The sequence below is a fragment of the Ceratocystis lukuohia genome (genome assembly GCF_044167205.1).
Source record: "Ceratocystis lukuohia strain C4212 chromosome Unknown Supercontig6_pilon, whole genome shotgun sequence".
Lineage (NCBI taxonomy): Eukaryota > Fungi > Ascomycota > Sordariomycetes > Microascales > Ceratocystidaceae > Ceratocystis > Ceratocystis lukuohia.
The window spans coordinates 363053-386907 of record NW_027263525.1 but is presented as its reverse complement, the minus strand read 5'-3'; the positions used below and the strand labels follow the sequence as shown (position 1 = coordinate 386907).

General features: G+C 48.7%; 9 protein-coding genes across 9 annotated transcripts; 4 read left to right on the top strand and 5 right to left on the bottom strand.

Annotated features, from left to right (window-relative positions):
• Positions 1–135: 135 nt before the first annotated feature.
• On the top strand, positions 136–1038 carry HOO65_060111 (uncharacterized protein; the record flags this gene model as incomplete). The annotated part of the gene is made up of 2 exons (XM_071004014.1): positions 136–678; positions 778–1038. 2 exons carry the CDS (start codon positions 136–138, stop codon positions 1036–1038), a joined length of 804 nt encoding a protein of 267 aa, XP_070857461.1.
• Positions 1039–1208: 170 nt separating this feature from the next.
• On the bottom strand, positions 1209–5713 carry HOO65_060110 (Cullin-associated NEDD8-dissociated protein 1, C-terminal part; the record flags this gene model as incomplete). The annotated part of the gene is made up of 4 exons (XM_071003613.1): positions 1209–1587; positions 1678–2378; positions 2461–5410; positions 5484–5713. The coding sequence occupies 4 exons, from the start codon at positions 5711–5713 to the stop codon at positions 1209–1211; spliced, it is 4260 nt and encodes a 1419-aa protein (XP_070857460.1).
• Positions 5714–6349: 636 nt separating this feature from the next.
• On the bottom strand, positions 6350–9121 carry HOO65_060109 (uncharacterized protein; the record flags this gene model as incomplete). Its single annotated transcript, XM_071003677.1, has 4 exons — positions 6350–7140; positions 7185–7455; positions 7697–8863; positions 8921–9121. The coding sequence occupies 4 exons, from the start codon at positions 9119–9121 to the stop codon at positions 6350–6352; spliced, it is 2430 nt and encodes an 809-aa protein (XP_070857459.1).
• Positions 9122–9745: 624 nt separating this feature from the next.
• HOO65_060108 (NADH2 dehydrogenase subunit 14K) lies at positions 9746–10090 on the top strand (the record flags this gene model as incomplete). The annotated part of the gene is made up of 2 exons (XM_071004101.1): positions 9746–9779; positions 9858–10090. 2 exons carry the CDS (start codon positions 9746–9748, stop codon positions 10088–10090), a joined length of 267 nt encoding a protein of 88 aa, XP_070857458.1.
• A 657-nt stretch (positions 10091–10747) lies between these two features.
• HOO65_060107 (putative translation initiation factor eIF-2B subunit delta) lies at positions 10748–12223 on the bottom strand (the record flags this gene model as incomplete). Its single annotated transcript, XM_071003879.1, has 2 exons — positions 10748–11563; positions 11666–12223. The coding sequence occupies 2 exons, from the start codon at positions 12221–12223 to the stop codon at positions 10748–10750; spliced, it is 1374 nt and encodes a 457-aa protein (XP_070857457.1).
• Positions 12224–13028: 805 nt separating this feature from the next.
• Positions 13029–14042, bottom strand: HOO65_060106 (translation initiation factor IF-3; the record flags this gene model as incomplete). Its single annotated transcript, XM_071001057.1, has 1 exon — positions 13029–14042. One exon carries the CDS (start codon positions 14040–14042, stop codon positions 13029–13031), a length of 1014 nt encoding a protein of 337 aa, XP_070857456.1.
• A 432-nt stretch (positions 14043–14474) lies between these two features.
• On the top strand, positions 14475–14987 carry HOO65_060105 (Mitochondrial inner membrane protease subunit 1; the record flags this gene model as incomplete). The annotated part of the gene is made up of 1 exon (XM_071001056.1): positions 14475–14987. One exon carries the CDS (start codon positions 14475–14477, stop codon positions 14985–14987), a length of 513 nt encoding a protein of 170 aa, XP_070857455.1.
• Positions 14988–16021: 1034 nt separating this feature from the next.
• Positions 16022–18055, bottom strand: HOO65_060104 (Vacuolar protein 8; the record flags this gene model as incomplete). Its single annotated transcript, XM_071003767.1, has 4 exons — positions 16022–17100; positions 17158–17403; positions 17516–17750; positions 17903–18055. 4 exons carry the CDS (start codon positions 18053–18055, stop codon positions 16022–16024), a joined length of 1713 nt encoding a protein of 570 aa, XP_070857454.1.
• A 3113-nt stretch (positions 18056–21168) lies between these two features.
• HOO65_060103 (5'-AMP-activated protein kinase subunit gamma) lies at positions 21169–23615 on the top strand (the record flags this gene model as incomplete). The annotated part of the gene is made up of 4 exons (XM_071003706.1): positions 21169–22215; positions 22479–22602; positions 22668–22817; positions 22882–23615. The coding sequence occupies 4 exons, from the start codon at positions 21169–21171 to the stop codon at positions 23613–23615; spliced, it is 2055 nt and encodes a 684-aa protein (XP_070857453.1).
• Positions 23616–23855: the final 240 nt, after the last annotated feature.

Here is a 23855-nt window from a genome sequence, read left to right as displayed (position 1 = left end):
ATATTATATCTTATTATTCGTCTCCTTCTAGTTCCATTTGATTTCTCGACAACACCACATCCAAAACTCCTCTCCCCCCCCCCCCCCCCCGCGATCCGACACCCTAACCCTGGCCCCGACCTGGCCTTGTCCACCATGCCCTATCTAGACCATCCATACTCTGATGACACCATAACTACCGGCCAGCTTCTCCGTCGTGGCCTGTCCGTTAACCACACACAGGGTGTAACTCTGGGCATTATTGCTGCGTATGTGGTAGTCATAGCGATCCTGTGGAACGTGCCCTACATCCGATGGGTTCTATGGCCGTTCAAGATGCTTGTGATTGCGTTCCACGAGTTTGGTCACGCTTTTGCTTGCATCTGCACCGGCGGCCGTGTCAAGAGCATCTCGCTTGATCCCCACGAGGGTGGAGTTACCCACATGCTCGGCGGTGCCCCGGCCATCACTCTGCCTGCGGGATACCTTGGCTCGTCGTTGATTGGCGCCCTATTGACCTTCTGTGGCTTTAATATCGTCGCCAGCAAGATCGCCAGTTTGGTTCTTGCCGTAGCTTTCCTGTTGACTATCTGGTGGGGAAAGCGCGATTGGCTGACGGTGCTGACTGTGCTTTCAGCTGTCGGCCTACTTGCGGCCTGCTGGTTCATCAACCACGCCGAAGCCCTGCGATTTGTGGTGGTAAGTCTCATGCTATGTCTTCCTCTCCCCATGCCATACCCCTGGCAGCAGTCTGGCTCTATTTCGTTAGCTAACTCTTGTGGTTTTCTCCTGCCGTAGCTCTTCATCGGCGTCATGTCGTCGCTTTACAGCGTCTGGGATATTTGCGACGACCTCATTCTACGCAAAATAAACGAGTCCGATGCTAGTGTCTTTGCGCATCGCTACGGTGGCTCATCGCGTGCCTGGGGCATAGTGTGGAGTCTAGTCTCTCTGCTTTTCATGATCGGCGGTATCGTGGCTGGAATCGCAGCATTCCCCCAGTCGGTTTCAGAGCAGAAGCAAGATGCTGAAAAGTTCTTGCCGACCTTGAAATTCTAAGATAGTGGAAGGGAGGCGGATGAAGGCAGGATGGAACGAACTACTAAAATATACATGTGATACCAGTCTCGGCAGATATGAGGCAATGAATTTAATTAAGAGGCAAAATATTAACCGTGATATTTAGACTGCTGACGATGCATTTTGGGCGCTAGGTCCATTGTTAGACCTTATTGTGATCCATGATGGGAAAGGCTAGGGTGCGGCAACAAGACAAGCTGCTGAGTAGTCCGTAATCCAATAGAGCCCTTCTCACCCTCAAAATCGCCGTTGCCTTGGTTGCTGCCCTTGTTCTTCTTGGTCTTCTTTTTCCTTGCTTTCGCCCCTTGCTGCCCACTGGCCGGCTTTGCTTGAGCCAGCTCTGCGGCCTGTATTTCCATACTATCTTTCTCCTCCCTCGACTTTTGATCCATCTTATCCATCTTCTTCTTTTTCTCCTTCTTCTCCTTCTTCTCCCTCTTAATTGCCTTCCGACTCTTCCCATTCACTCCCGACCTCTTTTGGCTTTGTCCTTTCTGGCCTTTTTGCGGGGCTATGATAGCGGTTGCCCTACAACCGCCCCGAAATTCCTAGGGATTAGCCTCGGTTTGAGCCTTCTTAATAGCCTTTACCTGCGCGCTAAACTCCCTGTTCACCCACCGCCAGTATTCAGACCACGTCTCGCCCCCAGTCTCACTCTGGGCTAGGTGCAACTTTTCCACCAAGACCATGGTAACGTGGATGACACCCTTAATGGCTTCGCCCTGTTTCTCAATTTCTTGCTTCACGGCACCCTCTTTCAGCTTAACGGATAGGACCTGTTGGTAGGCAGTGGCAATCCTATCTAGGCGACGTGTGGTCTCTTTGGGCACAATTGAAGCCAACTTGATGATCATCAAGTTGCACAAAGACCGAATGTCATGGTCATCGCTTAGTCCGGCAAGAACACGGTCGTAGAAAGTTGGCAAACTGAAACTCTTAAAGGCCGTGTCTAGAAGAGCATACAGAGTTTCGTAGGCGCTCTTGCGCACCTCTAGGCCATCATCTACTTTGTGCTTAAAAGGTCCCATCATGATCTCTCTCACAAGCTCAGGCTTGATCTTGGACTCGTCGATGATGAATGGTACTAGGTCGCCCATGCGTGGAAGAACAATGGAAGGCTTGTTCTGTACTGCCGAGGTCAAGGTCATCATTCCCAAGCGTCGGTTATCCATATCAGATTCCTTAAGCATAACTAGTAGCATAGATACTAACGAGCTTTTAAGCCCAGTGTCAAATGCCTCATCGGACTCGGGAAGCGTGTAGCGAGCCGCTTGAATAGCAAGTCCGCGGACCATGGGAGTTCTATGCTCAAGAAGTTCCTACAACACCAAGGTTAGTTAGCCAAGTTCAAGTCTGCACGCATAGCCAGGCATAGAGCGCCACGTATATTCGGCAACTTACCTGGAGTTTTGGCATGAAAAATGCAGAGTCAAGAACAACAAGACGGCCAAGACACTCGGCAATGACTACGCGGTTTTCCAGATTTGCGTTTGCAACTGTTAGAAGCTGCGACCAGATTGGTTTTAAGTGAGGCATCAAATCTGGCGACATATTCTGAAGCATTTCCTTTAGTGATAGGATAAGAAGATATTGCATGTCGCTAGCAGCATTTAGCTTCTCCAAAATTAGCGGAAGATACTTATCGACATCTCCCGAGCCAGCACGGCCTAGAGCAAAAGCTGCAGCTAGGGATACACGATCAAAGCTTGGCCGGAACTGGACAAAGAAGATGTTGGGATCGAGGGGAGACTTTTCTCCAAGCTGCTTGCCAGCCTCACCCAGTACAGTCAAGGCCAAAGCTGTACGGTTATCATTTTCAGGATTGGGCTTTAGTTCGGAGATGAAAGAGTCAAGACTGACCCCGGTAGAGTCGCCACCAGCAACCAGAAGACTTCCAATAACCCGGCCATAGACTGTGCTATCGGTGATATTGTGCGCACTAGCTAGAAGTTGGCGCATCAAGGTGTCTCCGCAACCACTCTTTCCAATGTGTGAAACTAGCACTAGCAGAGGCTCTAATGCAATGCTAGCCGAGCGGGTATTCAACATAGTCACAATGGCCTTTGAAACCTCGTCAGTAGTCATCAGTCTGGGCTCCTGTTGAACGAACGAAGCCCAAACCCAGAGGGCTGAAGTCACCATGTAGGCATCATCCGAGTCTACTACAGGAATTAGGAGTGTCACAACCTGGCGCACGATTTCAGGCTCCATCCGGCCAATTGCAGCCGCCGCTAGATGTTTGAGAGCTTTGATACTAGCGCTACGAACAATTCTCTTTGACTTGTTGATATCGTTAGCCAGCTCAAGCATTACAGCCTGAATCCATGACTTCTCAAGTTGCGCAGAGCCGGCCTTGAACGAGGCAATTTCCTCAATGGTGTGAATTGAGGTCAGCTTTGTGGTCTCAATGCTCAGGCGAGCCTGGATTGCTTGCAATCCAGAGTGTCGACGATCGTCTGACAAAAGGTTACTGAATTGTGGAACCAGAGTTCTAGAGATCAGCACACCCAGAGCTTCGATAGAATATTGGCGTACTTCCGTATCGATCTTATTGCTAGCGGGATCTACACGTGAATAGATTGCGTCGAACATGCCTGTCAACTCGAAGTTCGAACTGGCCAGGGATGAGCGCGTATCAATGAACGATCTGACAAGTTCCTTGGCTGTCAAAATGGCCTCACTAGATATCTTGGAGAACTTTTCTCCTATTAGGGAAACCAAAGTCGACACAATCTTCTCAATCTGGGTTTCAAGGACCGACGGCTTGAATCTGCAGATATCGCGAATAAGCACAAGAGCTGTCACTTTCAAGGTTGTCGGCGTAGCAGAGGCTGTCCCAGACGCAGCTGCTGTAGATGCTGTCATGTTGTTGCCTGAAGTGTTCAGACAGTTCAAAGCAGCAACAACCACAGGAACGAAAGAATCGTCAATATCTCCACGCCGGGCCTTGACTAGGCTGTTCAAAACTTTCATGACTGCCTGGTTGGCTGGTATAAGCTTGCCCTTGAGAACCTTGAGCGATTCTTTGACAATTCCTGGCGAGAGACGAGCCAAGTCAACGCGGATGCCCCCAGCCGGCTCTAGCGAAACAACAGGAGAAATGGGTGTTTCAAGGTTACTACTTTGTCTTCTTCTCTTGCGACTAGCTGTCGGGGCAGCTCCTGATTCAATCTCAGTTGGCTCCAACTGTCCAGTTGGAAAAATGATTTCTTCAGTCTTGCGAATCAGCATAGAGAGTGTTGAAATGACTTCTAAGCGCACGCTCTCGTCTCTGTCACCAAATCTCCTTATGAGGGCAGGGCCAATATGGCTGTAAAGAGTTCCAGTTTCCAAAAAATCACCGCCTCCACGGGTTTCTATGAGGGTGTGCAAAACCTTCACGGCTCCTCTGCGCACCTTCCAGCTGGTGTCATCGTCATCACCGAAATCGTCATCATCAAAGTCATTGTCTTCGTCTTCATCCTGGTCGCTGTCTTCCATATCCTCATCGTCGTCGTCCGCGGCGTAATTTGGGTCAAATGAAATGAAGCGGAGTCCTGCCGCAACCACTTGATCAGTATATGGCTTCATGTCCTGGGGGCAAGAGGCCAAAAAGTTGTCGAGTGCTAAAAGGGCTGACTCGCGGATGTCTTCAAATTCGGCACTGCCATTGTCACCATTGGCCAAAAGCTCCATGTGGGCATCTAACTCTTCTTGGCCTAAAGCCTGAAAGATCGGGGGAATGAGTGTCGAGGTGAAAGCTCCTACACGCTGAGGATCAGATCGGGCCATGGAACCAGCTATGGAAATGTATAGACGCTGGATAAGTGGGCTTGCTTTCTGGTCTTTGAGAGGTTGTGTGATTTGCACTACTAGATTTTGCAAGGCACTGTCACTAATGTAAACCGTTATGAGAGAAATGGCCACTACAGCTCTCTTGCGGACAGCCGACGTTGAATTGGGATTGCTCAGACAAGAAATGAGAGTGGCTAGAAGCAGCTCGATCTCAACCTTGGTCAGCCAAGCACCCAAGCCACGTACCACCTCGATAAGCACATCAAGTTTCTCAGGCACTTCGTTGACGTTTTCCAATAGGTCTATGCGGTATGGGTTGGTAATGTAATCGCTTTCCGGACGTAGTTCAGGGCTGATAAGACGAGAGACAAGGAATCTACTTGTGATCACCATAATAGATGACATTCCAGCGCTGTCTGTTATGGAGGCCGAGGGGCGGGGAAATGCCATTATAGAGTTTCGAATGGCAAGTGAAGTAAGAGAGTTATCAGCATTGTGCTGCAACTTCAGCATTATGATTGCATTAATCAATGTCCCGTACAATGAAAGTGGAATTCTAGTCGTAAGAGGGCCGATGCTAGATAGATGGAAGCAAGATGGTCAACTCACAGCTTGTTCAAATTTCCAAACATATTTAACTTGTGACTTACCATTTTACAGCCAAGTTTTGGACCTCGCCGTTTGAGTCATTCAGACAAGAAACCACTGCTTCGATAGCTTTAGATGCTGTGTGAACATCATGATGCAAAATATCTTCTTTGGCCACTGAAAGTACCTGCATCAAGTCTGTTAAAGCCATAAAACGGAAATCGGGATCATTGTCGTTTAACCTAGGGAGCAGCTGCGATACTGAAGCCGCAGTGGGAGGAGGACCAGTCATTATGAATGGCCAACAGTGGTGATGTCGATGGTAATAGATAAGCCTTCAATCAAATAATAGGTCGTCAAGTGCAAGGCTGACTGGGTGGGGATGTACTCTCCACGGTTAGTTGAGCGCGAATGGTTTGGGAGCAAAGAGCCAGGGATAGATATGGTTTTGTCAACAAAAGCGAATAAAAAAAAAGGAAAAAGAAAAGGGAGAAAAGGGCAAAAAGGAGTACGTAGAGACTCTCGTGAAGTTAATGAAAGGAGAATCTATCACAGAGAAAAACGAAAACTGACGACTAAGATTTCTTAGCCTTGTGATGGGTTCTGTCAAAATAAAATATAAACGCACAAGAACTACGTGGACAGCTGCCTTTTAAGAATCTAAAGCTGGAGCTTCCCCGCCAAGCCGCTAAAGGAAGGAACAAGCATAAGGCGGGGAGGGGAACCTGCCAAAATAAACGTAACAGCCTTGGGATCGCTTCCTGGCATGTATGGGCCACCAAGATGAATAGGGTTATTAGGACAAAGTAGGGTTAAGCGATAGTTATAGAACTATGAAAAGAGTTCTGGATTCTGGAATGAGTGCCTATTGATGGGGGCCTGATTACACAATAGAAGTTAGTAGTAATGGGATTGGCATGAGATAAGATCAAGGACTGCGACTGCGACGACGCCGGCTGTGTGAGCGATCTCGACGATCACGGTCCCGATCACGGTCCCGATCTCGACGAGAAGACACGCTCAGGTCCCTACGTAGATTTCGGTCTCTGTCCCTCTCCCGATCCCGATCGCGATCTCTGTCTCTCTCCCGGTCGCGGCGGGCCCGAGATCTGTCATAGTCCCAGTCTCTATCGCGGTCCTTCCGATCCCTAGCACGATCCCGGTCCCGGTCTCTTGGCCTATCACGATCTCTCGACCTGTCACGATGCCTATCTCTGTCCCTATCTCTGTCTCTGTCCCTGTCCCTGTCCCTATCTCTGTCCCTATCTCTGTCCCTATCTCTGTCTCTGTCTCTGTCCCTATCTCTGTCTCTGTCTCTGTCTCTGTCTCTGTCCCTATCTCTGTCCCTGTCCCTGTCTCCATCTCCGTCTCCGTCTCTATCCCTACCCCGGTCTCGAGTGTCCCGAATATCTCTAACGCCTCTGTCTCTATCCCTATCTCTGTCCCTATCTCTGTTTCGACTGCGGGTGCGACTTTGCGGCCGGGCGGCTTTTTCAAGGTCATCTCTCTTTGCACTCTTGTCGCGTGCTGGAGGGACGTAGCGATCATGGTCCTCCATAGGTCTCGACCGAGAAGAGACATCGGAAGCCCTATCTACTCGCCGAGTCTCTGGAATTGCGCCTTTGCTTTTGGCCTCGCGCTGCGCAGCGAGATAGGCCTTTGCTTCTCGCTCTCGTTTTCGTACCTCTTCTTGCTTCCAGGCTTCGCGTTGCTCTTTGTCTAGCCCAGGTGGTGGGGCAACTGCAGTGCTAGGTGATGATGACCTGCTGCGTCTTCTTGGGCGTGGCTGTATGCTGTTGCGATCCCAGTGTCCCTTGCTGCTAGATCTGCGGCGCGAGAGAGATCTTTCAGAAGCAACTGGGCGTCGCGCCCGGCTTTTAGATCGTGGGCGAGAAACAGGCTGAGGAGCTTCTGTGCGATGACGGGATCTAGAGCGGCGAGGCGAAGGACGGCGAGTTCTGCTTCGTTCGGCCCTATCAATACGGCTCCTAGATCCGCTCCGTGAGCGGCGAGCCGGACTCGCCCGACGCCGGTCTTGTGAGTGGGGTCGGTCATCATTCCGTTCGCTTCTTTTATCAAGCTTGCTGCGAGATCTACTTCTTTGACGCCGCTCAGCTAGGCTTGGAGACCGGCGACTTCGACCCCGACGAGGAGAATAAATGGGGCGATCGTGTCGTCGCTCCTCGTCCCGATCTCTGCCATGTTCCCGAGATCTAGTGTAGCGATCCCCTTTGTTGTATTCTCTATTTCTGTCTCTGTCTCTATCATCACGCACTCTATCGCGATCGCGATCGCGATCACGGTCACGATCACGGTCACGGTCACGATCACGGTCACGGTCACGATCACGGTCACGGTCACGGTCACGATCACGTTCGCCATCTCTGTTTCGATCTGCTTCTCTTGAATGCGATCGGCTGCTGCGACGAGTAGTTGCTGCTTTGGGTGCGTCTTCTTCAGCGGGGCCCTCTATGGCTTCGGATGGATCTTTGACCGGCTTAAGGTCACCGGGTTTACTAGGCTCAGTAGCTTTTCCAGGTTCGCGCTTGAAGGGAAGAATAGCAGAAGCAGGCTTAGATTTTCTGGGTGGTGGAGCAAGAGCCTCATCGATCTCGACTTCGGGCTGCTTGTCATCCCGTTTGCTTTCGCGCAAAAGATTAGCAAGTGCCTCTTGCTCTAGCCGTTCATGGTCTTCCTTGGTAAGCTTCTTTTTGGCGCGCTCTTGTTCTTCCTCTCTTTCACGGCGCCGCCGTTCTCTTGAGCGGTCTCTTTCGGATGAAGTACGGCGAGGTCGATCTCGTGATCTATCTCTTCGTCTCTCTCTAGACCGATCACGAGACCAATCCCTGCGATCCCTATCACGATCGCGAGACCTAGACCGTGGTGGCCTATCTTTTTCACGATCACGATCACGTGCGTCTCTTTCGGCCCGCTCTTTCTCACGTGTCTTTTCGCGCTCTTCTCTCTGGCGCTCGCGTTCGAGGCGACGCGCATCTCGCTCTTTTTTGCGTTGCTCCTCAGCTGCTTCCAACTCTGCCTCACGCTTGCGCCGCTCTTCGCGGAGAATACGTTTGCGCTCTTCCTCTGCGGCCTGTTCTTTTGCTTTGATATCTTCACGAACACGAATACGTTCTGCTTGGCGGGCGTTTGTTTCAGCAGCGTAGGCTTCGTCTGATTTAGAGCCTAGAATGCGTTCTGTCTCAGCTTGCTCGAGGCCTACTTCGGCACGCCGTATTTCGCGGATTTGCTTCTCAATGGCATCTACGTCAATGAGCTTGGCGATGACTTCTTCTGCTTTTTGGTACACACCAGAACGCTCAAGGGCACCGTCGATCAAAACCGCGGCCTTGCTGGGGCCTATGGAAAGAAGTTGGGAGGGGTTTCGTTCGAGCTCGCATTCAGCTACTTCAAGGATGGATTTTGTTACTTGCGCTTCGTAGTCCTATGTGCTGAGCGTTAGACTAGACAAAAACATCATGTGATAATAAGAGACACGTACGCTTGCTTGGAAGCTCTCCCAAACCTGTTTCCGGATATCATCATAGCCACCCTTTTTCTTGAAAGCGGTAGCAAGTTGTTCGATAGCGCCTCGAGTCGCGGATGGCAGTGGTAGATCAGAAGCCTTGTATGTTCGAATAGGGAGCGCTGCTATGGAGCTAGAGGATGTTTTGCCAGATTTATCCTCCTTGCCTTCAGCCATGGTAGGTAAAATAATGTGCGTCTAGATTTCAAGTATCACGAGAAGTGTATCTGAGAAATCATATCAGGAGTCGTCAGAATGTTTATTGTAGGTACAAACAAAAAAGAAAATCTATAAAAAAAGACAACCGGGCGTTTGAATATGCACCACGGCCAATACTGCAAAATGTAGCGAGGAGAAAAACTCTTGTTGTAGGTTGTGAAGCACTGCTGTGAATTTATCAATGGCTAATAGTCTAGCGAAGATAGTAACAAACTTAGACTCTAAACATTGTTGAAATTCTACAGCCTCGTTGTTACGGCAGCCAATGGTCGCCATGTGGGGCTCCCCGCATCGTTCTGCCACCAATGGATTCCCAGCTAAAACGCCTTATCCTTGCGATATGGTCATGTCACGTGATGACACTCCAGATCCCAGTCCTTCGTGATGTTGGTCAGTCCGTTTAGATATCACATTTATTGTGAATCCTAGTTTGCATAGCTAGTACTCGTCAACCATTTGCTCAAGATTGCTGGAATAACATCACAGCTGATCTTCACTGGGTCGCTCTTTACACCAATCTTTTTTTTTTTTTGGCGATTTCTCATCAATACTGTCTTCAATTCTCAGTTTACTCTTTTCACAATGCTTGGTCGTCTAGCTTTCTGGAGTGGTTTCGGTGGGTAAAACCAGTTTTTAGCACAGCAACACACGATTTCTAAGTCTCTTTTCTGTCGCTAACAACAAAATAAAATAGGCTTTGCCGTCCGCTGGTGGCAGATGGGTATCGAGATGCGTCCGTTCTTCGCCAAGGAATCACTGTGGGCGTACCCAGTTTACATGACAGGTGGTGCCAGTTTTGGCTACTGGTTGCAGGGCGTTGACGACAGACAGACGGCTATTCTGGCAGACCGGAAACAAAAGCTACTGGACAAGCGGGCACGCTTGGCTGCTAAGGCCGCTGAGACTGAAACCCAGACTCAGTCCTAAACGTAAATACTGACGAGCGCACTTTACTCTTTCACAACAAGATGATCGGTGAGGCCTTAGAACTTCGTTTCCGATCACGATATCGGCATAAATGAACATAGTACAGACAAGCCTTTCGGCCCACAACAACCAAATCGAACAGGCGAGCGAGCGAAATACGGTACAAGCAAATCAGATACTCTGAATTAGACTAGCAGCTGGTTGAATGGCCATGCTCTCTAGCTATTCACTATTTAGAGCAGAAAGGGGACGAGAAACAGGGAAAGGCGGCAGCTTGGATTTATCTCTAGGTGTTGATACGTTACACAGGACTCGTCTCTGAATGTCAACTATACTTTCAAATCACCTCAGTCTTTAGCTATGTGAATGCATGGATTAGTAGCTACTGGCTGTGGCGGTATTCTAGTCTTGCTGGCTGAATAAAGACAAGATTATTTGTACTGCAAGTTTACACCATCCAACACACTTATGGTGCCGCTGATCAGACAAGGAAAGTTCAGGTAAGCGTAAAATAGAAAGTATCATAAATGTGCCTATATATATATATATCGGGCGTTTACGCAATTGAGACGAAAAACTTTTTTGATTGACCAATTATCCTGTTTCCCCTTATCCTCGTGCCTACATTTTTACTCTCTTTTGTTCTCCTACCCTTTCTTAATTCTCCTCCTGCAGCCGTCGCAGTGTTGCAACTGTTGACAGTGGTGTCTCGCCATAGTCGGTGATTAGCGAGCCAATATACTCCGGGCGTGTGGTGTCAAACAAGAGACGGATGCCTGTCTCGCGGTTTAGGTCGGGATCGATCTCATTATAAGTAAGGGAGTCCAAAGCCATGCGATCGGTGAAGTTGATGGACTGATTGAGGGCGTACAGCCGCGTGCCAAAGGTCTTGGTGGCGATAGCCAAGTCAGCTGTGCCTGAGCGAGCATACATGGCTCCGTTGCTAAACATGGCTTCGGCACCAACCATAACGATAGTGGCGTCTTCTAGGCCAGCGCGCAGGCCACTGAGGTCCGAGTAGTAGGTGACGTGAATTCCGTCTGCCTTGAGTCGCTTGGCAAGGGTAAGACCATCTAGCTGGAACGGGTCGTCAATGATGACGGCACGGAATTGCCGGCCATTGGCACGCGCTAACTTGAGCGATATCTCGACCAAGCGGTGGCTGGCGTAGGTCATAACGACGTCACCATCCTTGATCAGGTTGGCGCTGTTGTGAGCAATGACGTTGTCGGCAATGATGATGCGCTCATGTAGCATAGAATCAATGACCTCAAAAAGCATCTGCTTGGCTTCAGCCTCAGGGGTGTCGATTTCAATCTTGGTGATGACTACCTTAATCCGGCGGATGGCGTTGCCCATGGCGAAACACAGGGGACGGCAGGCGGCTAGATACTCAATCTGGGGATTTAACACATGGGGAGTCAAGTGCCTAGACATGCTAGTGCCCTGGGGGGCAGAATAGGACTCGATGACCTGAGAAGAGGATAGTAAATAAGGTTAGCACACGGCTGATTCTGCTCTACATCAAAAGACGAGTTGATTGCTAGAGAGCACAAAGGAGGAAGAAAATAATACCTGACGCAGCGCCAAAAGGGTAGCTTCTAGCCTCTGAATGCTGTCGGAAAGGGCAAACGAGCTCATCTTTTGTCCTAGCACCAACACGGAAGGATGCACGTCCTTATCAGCCTGTGTGCTCTGTATGCGCTTAGCCATGGACAAATGGCTGAAGCAGTCGGGGATAGTAGGTTTCTTAGCCTCCTTGTCAGGCACGGCCGGCACAGCCTGTGCTGCTTGACGGGCTGCTTGACGAGAAGCAGCGTGAGTTGTTTGGCCACTGTCCTTGCCCTTTTGTTTCTTGGTATCGGCGCCAGAGGCACCAGGGCCAGCGGCAGTAGCAACAGGCGGCGGCGCTGCAACCTTGGTTTGTGCCCGACGAGCAGCTTTCTCGGCCTTCTTCTGGGCCTTGAGCTGGGCTCCAGTCAGCTTCTTTTCGCCAGTGGCGCCGGCGGCGGGAGTCCCTGTGGTTGCGGGCTTCTCTGAAGCGGGAGTGGCAGTGGCTGAGGTGGGAGCAGCAGCTAAATTAGTAGGCGAAGCAGCAGCTGCTAGATCAGAAGGGGTCGGTTGTTGCGTCATTGTTAAACAAGGTGTCGGAGACGGACGGAGAGCTGTGTTTGCTGTCGGAGTGTAGGCTAATGAAGGGCCAAAGGTACCAGGTTTTGCCGCTTGCTGTGTGTATGTAGTTTCTCCCGTCCTAGATGAGCGACTCCAAGAGAAGCAGCAAAGGGGGATAAGAAAGCTGGCGCAAAAACGGCAGGGCTGTGAGGTTGAAGATGAGGATGGAATAGTGAACGCAGAGAAGGTGAGATATGAGAGAGCAGGAGAAGAGAGGGGGATAAAGGACAGAGGGGGGTTCAAGTAAAAAAAAAAAAAGTGAATATTTATTTAGGTTTAATTCTTTTTTTTCTCTTCCAAATACAAGCTCTAGTCGTTATGTGTGTAGTCGTTGTGGTGGAGATAAATGGAGAGAAAGAAAGCGAGAAGCTGACTCACTCATTGTGCTTTTTTGCTTGTGCTTTTAGCAGTAAGTTGACAGCCCCGCTGACGTATTTTTACAGCGCCTTGTTTGGAGCAACAGGGGCCTAAGTGGGCTTACATAGGCCTGAAGGAAGTCTTTGTGCAACAGAGAAACTGTGATGTAGATAGATAGATTGATTTTCCTTTGATTTATTTATTATACACATGCAAGTTTGTACGTATGTGCATATCTATTTAGTTCACAGCTTCGTGCCGGCCCAGCTTTTGTGGCATCCTCTGCCTCGCTTTTCCGTGCCCAAGGTATCAAGAAATCAAGAAATAATATACAGATGGGATGTAATCGTAATCGTACACTGCAGCTTTCCTCTGCTTTCAAAGCTCTCTCTGCTCGCTCACACACCCCTTACTCCTTCCGACTCGCAAGTGTCCCTACTTGATCCACTGTGATCCGGCGCGACACCCTGCCTGACTTGCTCTCAGTCTCATCCTTGAGAATTCTCCCTCCCGCATCCGCGATCGGCTTCATTCCCCACTCGGTGGTCTCCCGCTTAAACTCTTCCTCTGACTGCTGGGCCTCAAGGCTGGACGAGAATACGACGTTTACTAGGAAGCCCTTTTCTAAGAGGGCAGTGAGCTGTCGCATCGAGTAGATAGGGTCGTCTTTTCTTATGTTCCAATGAACCACCATGGACTTGCGCTCCACACTCAAGCGGCGCGTCATTGTACCGCTGTCAAAGTCCTCTTTAGAAATAGAGCCATTGGCTGCATTCACTGCGTCACGCACCCACTCTGTGACTTCAGCAATGTGCTCTTTCGTTGACTGCTCTTTTCTGCGCTTACGGGTCATTGTAATGGTTACTACAAAGCCCTTGTTTAGGAACTCGCCTAGCTGCTTCATGCGGTAGCTCAGATCGTGCTTTGTGGTGTTCCAGTTGATCTCAATCGCCTTCGCCGACTTCTTTTTGAGTTTTTGGCCCTCTACCATCTGCCTTTTTCTCTCTAGCTCGGCCTCGGTTGCGATGTGTACCACACGGCAGATGGGCAATTGGCCTCCAGGGTTGGCTACCATGCGCAGAGAGTAGGTTCCCAGATCGAGCTTTTCCAGGATGGTTGATGTGCGTGTTGGGCCACGGATTCCGCGATTATCGGCAATCATAACTTCGGGGGCCGTGATATTCCAGTCGCGTGGCATCGCGCTCGGGTCCAGCTGCTTGCGATACTTGTTGAGACGCAGTGGCATTGTCGAGAAGGAATGCCAGATGGGAATTGCTGTCTGGGCACTTCGAATTCTAGATACCATCATAGCTATTGCTGACGGGCCTCCTTTGCATGGAGAAAAAGAAGGCTGTAGAACAAGAGGCGCCCCATGAGCAAGGAGCCCTGGGACGATAAAAGTGCGGTAGAGGGCTATTTTCATATTGAAGTGGCCCGGAGCTGCGATCATGTCGTACGGTCCTTGGCATTCAATAGGTGGGGGGGGGGGGACTGCAACGCTGTTGCAAAGGTTGCAAAGGCGATGTGTTGCAGTTAGCAGCAGTGCGCAAATGCTTTTTGGAAGCTTTTTAGAGAATATACGGAGAATTCCTAGTGACTGACTTTTTTTGGTACAGGATAACAGAACCCCGCAAATTTTGACATTTCAGCCAATCACATGCGAATACTCCTAGTTCGTACCAATGGCTTCTCATGAACATCTATCTATGATCGGGCTTCACGAGAAGTCTTGGTTCCCTTATACCCTAGCTCTAACCTTAATCCAAAACAATTTGCTTGCTATTTCTCGCAGCGGCTCTAGGCCCCAGCTTACACTACATCCCACCTTCTTCCTTCTATCCCCAGCCCGCACAATATGGCCGGTTTTCTCCGCTCTAGCTGGGCCTCTCCCCGTTTCCGTGGTGTTGTCTTCTCCATCACCGTCGCTATTCAGGTCATTGGCATCTCGCAATACACATTTGATCATATTGTTGCCTTCGGTCCTGCACAGGGTCCATCCATGGTTCCGACTTTCACTGTCGCTGGCGAAGGCCTGGTTATCAACCGTCTGTGTCGCATTGGGCGCAACGTCCAAGTCGGTGATTTGGTTGCCTACGACATCCCCATCAATAAGGAGATCGGTGTCAAGCGCGTAATTGGTTTGCCTGGTGATTACGTCTTAGTGGGCAACCCCGGAAGCAGCCAGGATATGTTGCAGGTTCCCGAGGGCCATTGCTGGCTAGTTGGCGATAACCTCAAGGCTTCGAGGGATTGCAGAGACTTTGGGCCGCTGCCCTTAGCCTTGGTGACAGGCAAAGTCGTGTACCGTTACAAGTTTCCATTCTGGGATTTGAAACGGATCAAGAACGGGCTGTTATCGGTAAAATAAATGGCTTTACGATAATGTCCGCGTCCACGTGTATGGTATGAATTGCCAGAAGCAAACGACAGAAAGAATTGTTGTCCCTATAAATCCGATGCATATACTTACTTTGCATCCTGACAGGCTCAGAACTGAGCATTGGCACGGTTGATACAAATCACTATGAAAGGGACCTCTGCAAAAATACAGCACGGCACTATGCATATGCAATCCATAGACAGCCTCAATTGCCCAGACACATTCATCATGACCAGCAATTCAACAAAGATAATCGATACGAAGATCAGGAAATGAAATGCACCCTTGCAGAGGCTAAAGGCGGATCATTCGTCCTACTAAAACACGGTATCTGCGTTTGAGTATACTGTTCTACCTACAAACAATCCAAGGCCCCTTTCAATTCGAGTCCCAAATATCCGATAGAAGAGCAGAGATTTGCGAGATAACGAGATAGAATGGCAGAGCAGCGAAAGGCCAAATACAAAAGAAACCACGATAAGCACGACAAAGAAACAAAAGAAACAAAAAGAATCCGGACCTCCAAGTCAGCCAGCACTCAACAAGGAGGAAATAGTGACAGCAAGAAAATCCAAATGAACAAGACGGCAAAAGAACAAGGAAATAATAGTTAAGAGTAGAAATAAAAATAGAGTCAGCAATATATGATGAGCAAAAGATAATCAAAGCTGACCGATGGATAACCATCCAAGTAGTAAAGTAGCCAATAGCAGGCACATAGAAAACAAAAAAAAAAAAAAAAAAAGAGGCCAAGCACGCCATATAAACGCCATTTCATGCGGGAGAAAATAAAAGAAAAAAGGGCAGAGAGGGATACCGGAAAGAAAAGCAAAAAGAAAAACAATGAAGTTGCGCTGAAAAGAGGAAGAAAAGAGGACAAGAAAAGGCAAGCAAAGAGAAAAAAAAAGCAACGCCAAGATATCGGAAAGAAAGATCAAAGAGACAGACAGACAAGCAAGCAAGCGCTTCCATCGCCGTAGAAGTTGACACAACCCGAGCAAGGTCTGTTCTGTCAGTGATACTTAACCCTCAATGTGAGTCTTCGGAAGGCTGTGACCTAAAAGCTCAAGACAACGCTGGGCAAGAGTAATAACCTCGGCCTCGTCGTCATCATCCTCGCACTCAGAGTCAGGAATACGGTTCGCAATAGCCTTAATCTCGTTGAGGATATCCTCCGAGTTACCGATAAGAGAGATCAAGTTCTTATCCTCAGACTCAATTAGCTGCAGCAGAGTCCAAATAGCAATGTGTTGGAAAGTAGGATCTCCACTTTGAAGAAAGCGGTCAAGGTAGCCGTGAAGTCCACCATTCGGCTCAAACCAATTCTGAACAAAGATTGTGTAATCCCCAACCTTTGAGGATAAGTTGCCCAAAGCCGCTGCACTGTTTCCCTGAACTTCGATGCTATCCGAGTACGTCAGAGGAATTAAGACGTCAAAAACTCCAAGGTTCAGAAGATCAGGTTTAAGCTCATCGCTCAGGGCCAACACGGCAATAGCCGCTGTCATTTCAGACTGAACGGAGAGCGGGACATCCAAAACAAGCTGCTGGCATTTCTGCACAGCTCCAGCATCAAGCACCAAGGTTTTATTGCGGTCCGAGCTGGCCGCCAGGTTGCGCAGGGTCGAGATAGCATGGCATTGAATCTCCTCGTTATCAGTAGACCCCAACATGTCCACCAACGGTTTCAGAAAGCCAGCCTCTATTATAGGCGACTCGTTGTGAGGATGAATCGAAATATTGCGAATGCAAGCAACTGCCGACAAAATAAGTGGCAGGTATGAAGATTGCAAAAGACGGAGGAGGCGCTGCAGACCATGGGACCGGACAATTTCAAGCTGATATTTTTCGTCGGATGCGAGGTTGCGGAGAGCCAGGGCTGCTTGGCATTGGACCTTGGGCGAGCCAGAGTCCATTAAGTTGACAAGTGACTGGACCAGCTTAGATTCGTTTTGTGCAAGCTTCTTGCGGTTGTTTGAATCCACGGCTATGTTGCTAAGGGCCGTGGTGCAGTAGTATTGGACATCGACATCTGGGGAGGACAGAAGCTGGACAAGGACGGGAATGGCACCAGCGTTGACGAGCTGTTGGCGGTTTTCGTCTAGGTGGTGTTAGCAAGGCAGCCGATCATTAATGGTTGCGAATTTAGAGGACTTACCAGAATGTGTCATATTGAGCAAAGCCCCAGTGGCATTACGTTGCACTCTCATGTCGCGTGACTTGGCCAAGCGAGTCAGAGGAGCCAAGGCCCCTGATCGGGCAATAGTGGCCTTGTTGTCTTCATGAGTCGCAAGGTTAGTGATGCAGCCGACGGCATTGCACTGAACTTCAACGTTGGGCGAGAGCATCTGACGGATCAGAGGTGGAAGGCCGTCCATTTGCACAATAAGGACCTTGTTGTCGGCTATAGAAAAATTGGCCAAGCATATTAGCGATAGAACTGCCGGCGGTTATATATAAGAAGCTTGCGGAGTCGGCATTGGTAACAAGCAAACGATATTATCTTCGGTACTCACGGTCAACAGCAAGGTTTCCTAGGGCGGCACTCGATGCCCGCTGGACTTCTATGTCGGCATTTCCAAGCAGATAGATTATGGGTTTGAGCGTGGCTTGGTTTACTCGGCGCACATCTCGTTCGGTGATTTCCGCAAAGGTCAAGCTGGCACTGCGCTGGAGATCCAGGTTTTCTGAATAGACAAGTGTACTTAAGGCTGCCAAGGCCTCGCCTGAGAAAAAGTCGGTATCGCCACGCTATGATGAGTGAGGGCCAGATTAGTAGGAGGTACAAGTATGAAGGAGCGCCCTTGATGATGATATTGGTGGTGGCCGTGGCGCTAGGAGTGGTGACGAGCCGCGATAAACCAAGTGTAATAAGCGAAAATACAGAGAACGATGGCACTCACGTTTTCTAGATATTGGAGGAGTTCGGCAACAGCTTCGCGCTCATTTTCGGCCAGTATGGGATCATAAAGGCTGTCTCCTGATCGGCCTGACAAGAGAAACAAAAAGCCTGGGTTAGTTGAGGCAAAACGCAAAACATCGGATCGCGACAGCATAGACACAAGGCAGAGGGCAAAAGAGATGAAGGAGGCCAAGATGTAGAATTTGGATCAACTATGAATACGAGCAGTGTGAAGATGCGTGGCGATGAATACAGATGGTGACGAACCGTTACAGCACGAATTACAGACGCCCATTGCTGAGAGCGATGGATAACCGCGCAATTAATGAGAATGTAGATGACGATAGATGAGCCAAAAATCCAGCCTGCTGCTGCTGGGAGGATAGAAGATAAAATAGACAAACAGCGCTGTTTTTTTGTGTTTCTCCTGAGGCCTTTGGCGATGGACGGGACGTGGACGATGGAGTGGGAAAAAAAAAAGAGAAACAAAAGGTGAAAACGGCCAAGGCAAAGGGCAGAAGCGTGTTTGGCGTACTAAGCAAACGCAAATAAGGCTCTTGGGCCGAAGGAGGATTTTCTGGCTGGCTTTGAGGAGGGCAAAGACCAGAGGCAGAAGCAGCAAAGAAAAGGCACCAAACTGGAATGCTGAGACAAAGCAACGAAATAAAAGAAGAAAATAAATAAGGGAGAAAAATAAATGACAATCAAAAAATTAATTCTTTTCGAAGGTCTTCGATAATCGCATTGGCTGTGCTTCAACAGGGTTGCTGGATGTTTAACTAATTATGTCTTGTCACTTCTTGTACTTGGTACCTGTTAAGCTACCTTGTAGTACCCTGCAGTACCCTGTAGTATCCTGTAGGACTCTGTAGCTATCCTCTAGTAACCCTGTAAGTTATGACCCCATACTTGCAAGGGGCCAGCTAGCTTGTTGTATTTGTGGGACCCTGAATGCAGAGCCTAAGCCTGACTTGAATGGAGCCTGAGAAAGTTCCTTTGTGGTACAATACACAAGCTTCGATTTACGTCTACAAACTACATCTACCAGCAGTATTCTACCGGCCAATATAGTAATTGCCAGGTTGAAATAAAAGTCATATACAGAAGCATCCTAGAATAAGGCAGAAAAAAGCTAGCCACTCCTGTAGTGGAGAGTTAGCCTTCTTAATGGCATGTGTGTTGGTCTTAACTGGAGTGGGAATTCCAGGCAGCAAACGCCCGGCTGGACGCGGGGCCTGGGATCATGTGGAAGAAAAAAGGCAAGTAGTGGTGAGTGTGGAAGTAAAGTCATTATACAAAGAATTCAGTCTGTAGAAAGCTAGACAAAAGGTAGAAGTACTAATCACGGGTCTCAGTAAGCCACAAGGCCGGAATAGAGTGTTGTCTGTCTGATACAAGACTGGCTAGTACAGGTCAAGTACAAGACAACGCAAAAAACGCAATCTCTGGTCTCGCAAGCCTGACTAGCAGTTGAATCAAGGAGACAGGCGTAAAATGGCCACGATTGTGTACGTATATCGCGTGAGTGATTTATGAGGCTTACTATAATTATCCACATCCGTAAGATGTAGTATCTGTAGGTTGTAGCCACATGATACATACTACCTGTCCCTAGTATGCCGCACATTTGAAATGCAGGTCTTTCTCCGCGGATGTCTCTCCGGCGACAACTAGAACTAGCAAAATAGAGCCCAAGTACTGATTAAGAGACACCACATTTTAATTATATCACTCACCTACGAGAAGAGAGCGCAGTACAGCAATAGCCTGCCTGCCCCTCGCCCCTCACCCTTACCCCTCCTATCAGCACAATGCCTTTATTTCACCTATAGCACCACATGACTGCATGGCCCGTCAACTTCCTCTTCGGTAGACCACACAAAGTTTAATAGATACCCTTGCTGTTTGTCACTATGGCTTCATATATCTCAGGCACTCTCCAACCCATTTCAGAGCTGTTCTTGTCAACCATCATCCCTTAATTCCCAACCTATGTGCTGAATCACGTCTCCTGCAATCACAGCAAAAAGACACACAAAGCCCAGCCCTTAGGTTTTCTTGAAGGAGCAAAGGCAAAGCGAAGAACGCCTGTATGAGCGTGAGTATGTACCTGCATTCGCCAGGGTTCATTAGGTCCATGACTTGCTCTCCATCCGCTTCTACTGTACGTCGATTTCTACTCCTCTCAAGTGATGACCAGTAGAAGACCGTGCACCTAGGGAGGTAATGAAGTACTTGCGTTATTCGACCTTTTTACCCTTATTTGTGCTGATAAAATGTCGACAAGGGTTTAACTATGCACAGACAAGCTTCTCTCTCTCTCTCTATCTTCTTATTAACAGCCTTCCTTCTTTAAATTATTTCCCTTCTTATTTTTGGGTTACCCTGTACTGGCATGTTTCTTTCCATGGGATAAATATTACATGATATGGGCGCTTCACGCTGCACAAGACCTAGTGCTTTGGATCTTTCTCTGTCGAGTTCACGCATAACCCTTAAATTTTATAGTTCACGTGATTGTATCAACACAAACTTTTACTAATCGCAACCCCTTTTGCACCAAGTCAGCTAAGCCCTGTGTCAAGCTAAATTTGGCGCCCTCTCGACAATATGATAAAGCGAAGTGCGGAGTTGAGGTGCTCCAAGAAAGGCTTATCAGTGACGACAGAAGCCCATCACTAGCATAATTGATCGAGATTTGACTGGCCCGGCCGGGTCTGGGTTGATTTGGCTGGCTGGTTATTATAGTCGGGATAGAAAAGGTGACGTGATATATGACAAGTAACAAAGGCCAACATATGGAATAAAGGATAAGTCAAATCAAAAGATGCACCACCCGCTCACTGCATATAGCGATGTAGTAATCAAGGAAGCACATCTTTTTTGAGGCTCCGGTTTTTTCGTCCTTCTTCTTTTCTTTCTCTTCATAATATTTCTCAACTCCTGTCTTTTCCGACCAGAATTGTTTGTCGCGAAGATCTTCAACTTCTTTGGTACACATTTGTCAGTTTTGGCGTTCGCTGTGCCTCTGTATCCTAGGCTTCTTTTAGGCCTCAAAGCGGTTGTGATGCCCTGAACCTACACGCTACAAGAAAACCCACCCGCCGACGTTTGATAGCAACCAACAGTGGTCAAGCTTTACAACCAATTGCCGGCTTTATTTGCTCTCTATCGTCGCACGCTTGATTTTTTTCTATTACTTCTGTTGTCTTGTTCGTCATAATATAGGACAAGCAGGCGAGACAAACATCGCCTTCTAGCCTAGCTATGTCCGGATCTGAAGCCCCTGTATCCCATCCATCACCCCCTCCCCCACTACTCATGTCCACTGAACTAGCTACAGAAGCCACTGAGGCCAATGCGGCCAATAGTGCCGCTTCTTTAGGCATGGAGCAAAAACCCCACGAAGCCGCAGGCAAGGAGGAGGAGGAGGAGGAGGAGGAGGAGGAGGAGGCTCTACTAGCCGTAAACGATAGCAACCAGCAGAGTGCTACCGCTACTGTCATTGATACCACTGCTACCAAGACTGCCGCTGATATCGCTGTTACTGAGGACCACCACAATAGTGGCACCCCGACATTGCCACAACCACAATCCAAGACCGACATTGACATCGACATCGACAACCACCACAATCATACCTCGACAAACAACGACAATCTGCCATTAAATCCCACACCCACTATTGCTCAACCCGACGCGGTTGATCCGATCGCCCCTACGACTGCTGTCATCACGACAACGTCCTCTGGGCCAATTCTCCACTCATCCGATAAACCTGAACAGCTTGCCGCTGCCATACTTGCTGCTACCTCTAGCGAAATACACGCCGCAACTGACACTCCGCCCCCCGAGCCTGCACTCGAACTGGAAGGTGAAATTACGAGCGAAATACTGGCTCCTGCGCCTGAGACCGCCGAAGATCCTGCGCTACAACAAGCCACAGACGTAGGCACAGGCGCTTCTTGCATTGCCAACCCCGCGTCCCTCCACTCATCAATAGCATCTTCAACGCCACAAACCATTGTGACGCCATCATCATTTATTCAGAATACGCCAGAAAATCCCAGTTCGGTATCAGGACTGCCTCCCCCTGCTGTAGCTGCAACACTGGGATCTATAGCACCTCCGCTCCTCCAGTATTCTACGGAACCTCTTGGCCGTCCGACGTCGCCAGGTCACCTCATAACACTCAACGACCTAACCGAGCCAATAACGCCGCTTGCTACCAAATTCTCGCCATCAAATATAATGGTCCAATCACAGACGGAGGAGAGTCTGCCTGAGGCTGAATACCTCCAACTACTTGGTCTAGTAAGCATCTTCTGTTATTCTTCTACCTTGGAAAGGTTGTGATTTGTTGTGATGTGTGTTTTTTGAGACATCTGATAGAACGCATTAAATGTAGCTATACGCCTTGACTTTTCCTTTTTTTTTTCTCTTTTCGTTTCTGTCTCCTTTCATCAGACTTTGGCCACCGCATGCTCAATGCGACAAGCCCCAAGATATCCCATTGAAATGTTTAAGCATGTCGCTAGGCTGAACTAACTAACAACTGCGTTCTTCTTTCGAATCAGAGAACAATTCGCCGTTTCCTTAAAGTCCGGACAAGCTACGATGTCCTTCCCATGTCCTTCCGCCTCATTGTTCTTGATAACAACCTGCTGATCAAGAAGAGCCTCAACATACTCATTCAAAATGGTGCGTACGATGTGTTTGCCGACTCCAGCCGTAGATGCCAAGCTCCTAACACGATGAATGAATAGCCATCGTCTCGGCACCGCTATGGGATGCCGCAACATCGACCTTTGCGGGGTTACTTACTGCCACAGACTACATCAACGTCATCCAGTACTATTGCCTGTTTCCTGAAGAAATGGGCGCTCTCGAGCATTTCAAGCTAGCTAATCTTCGCTGTAAGTTACTATGGGCATCTTCTGATCAGCAAAACTACCGGGTCTGACATAATATACTTTATAGCTATTGAAAACGCCATTGGCGTGTCACAAATTGAAGATGTTTCGGTCAAACCTACTAAGCCGCTATACCAAGCTCTCCGAAAAATGCTCCAGACCCGTGCACGCAGAATACCGCTAGTTGATATTGACGAAGAAACGGGGCGTGAGACGGTTATAAGCGTCATAACGCAATACCGCATTCTCAAGTTCATCGCAGTGAATAACGAGATGAACACAGTGTTGCTCCGCAAGTCAATCAAAGAGATTGGTTTAGGCACCTACACAGACCTGGTTACACTCAGTATGGACAATACAGTGCTGGACGCTGTGCACTTTATGGTACAGCACAATATTTCGTCTATCCCTATTGTTGATGAGAATAACCGCGTGCTGAATGTGTTTGAGGCCGTCGACATCATCCCCTGCATCCAGGGTGGTATATACGAGGAGCTGTCGGAAGACATTGGCACAGCGCTGTGCAAGCGTGCGGATGAGTCACCGGGTATCTACACTTGCAGCGAGGAGGATCGCCTCGACTCTATCTTCGACACAATTCGGAAGTCCAGGGTGCATCGGCTGGTGGTTGTGGATGACGATACAAAGCTACGAGGAATCATCTCTCTCTCGGACATCCTCAAGTACGTCTTGCTACACGGCGAGGAGACGGACAATTTATACGGGGAAGAAGAGGATGAACAGGAGATTAACCGCCAAAACCAGATTGCCGCTCGGTACACGCAGCCGCAACAAAAGTAGATTGATGCTCTGCTTGTACGACGTTGGGAAAGGAAACTAAAAGAAACCGAGGTTTTTTTCTTAGCCACGATTTGCCTACACAGAGGTTTGATTTTTTTTTCTGATTTTTTTTTCCATCTCGACTTTTTCTGGTATAATAAAGGATCTATTTGCGCTTTTTATTTTCTGGCACTATTTTTCTGTAATGAATATAAACAGAAGTATCTTGTGAGTCTTAATTTTGGGTTCCTTAAGATGTGG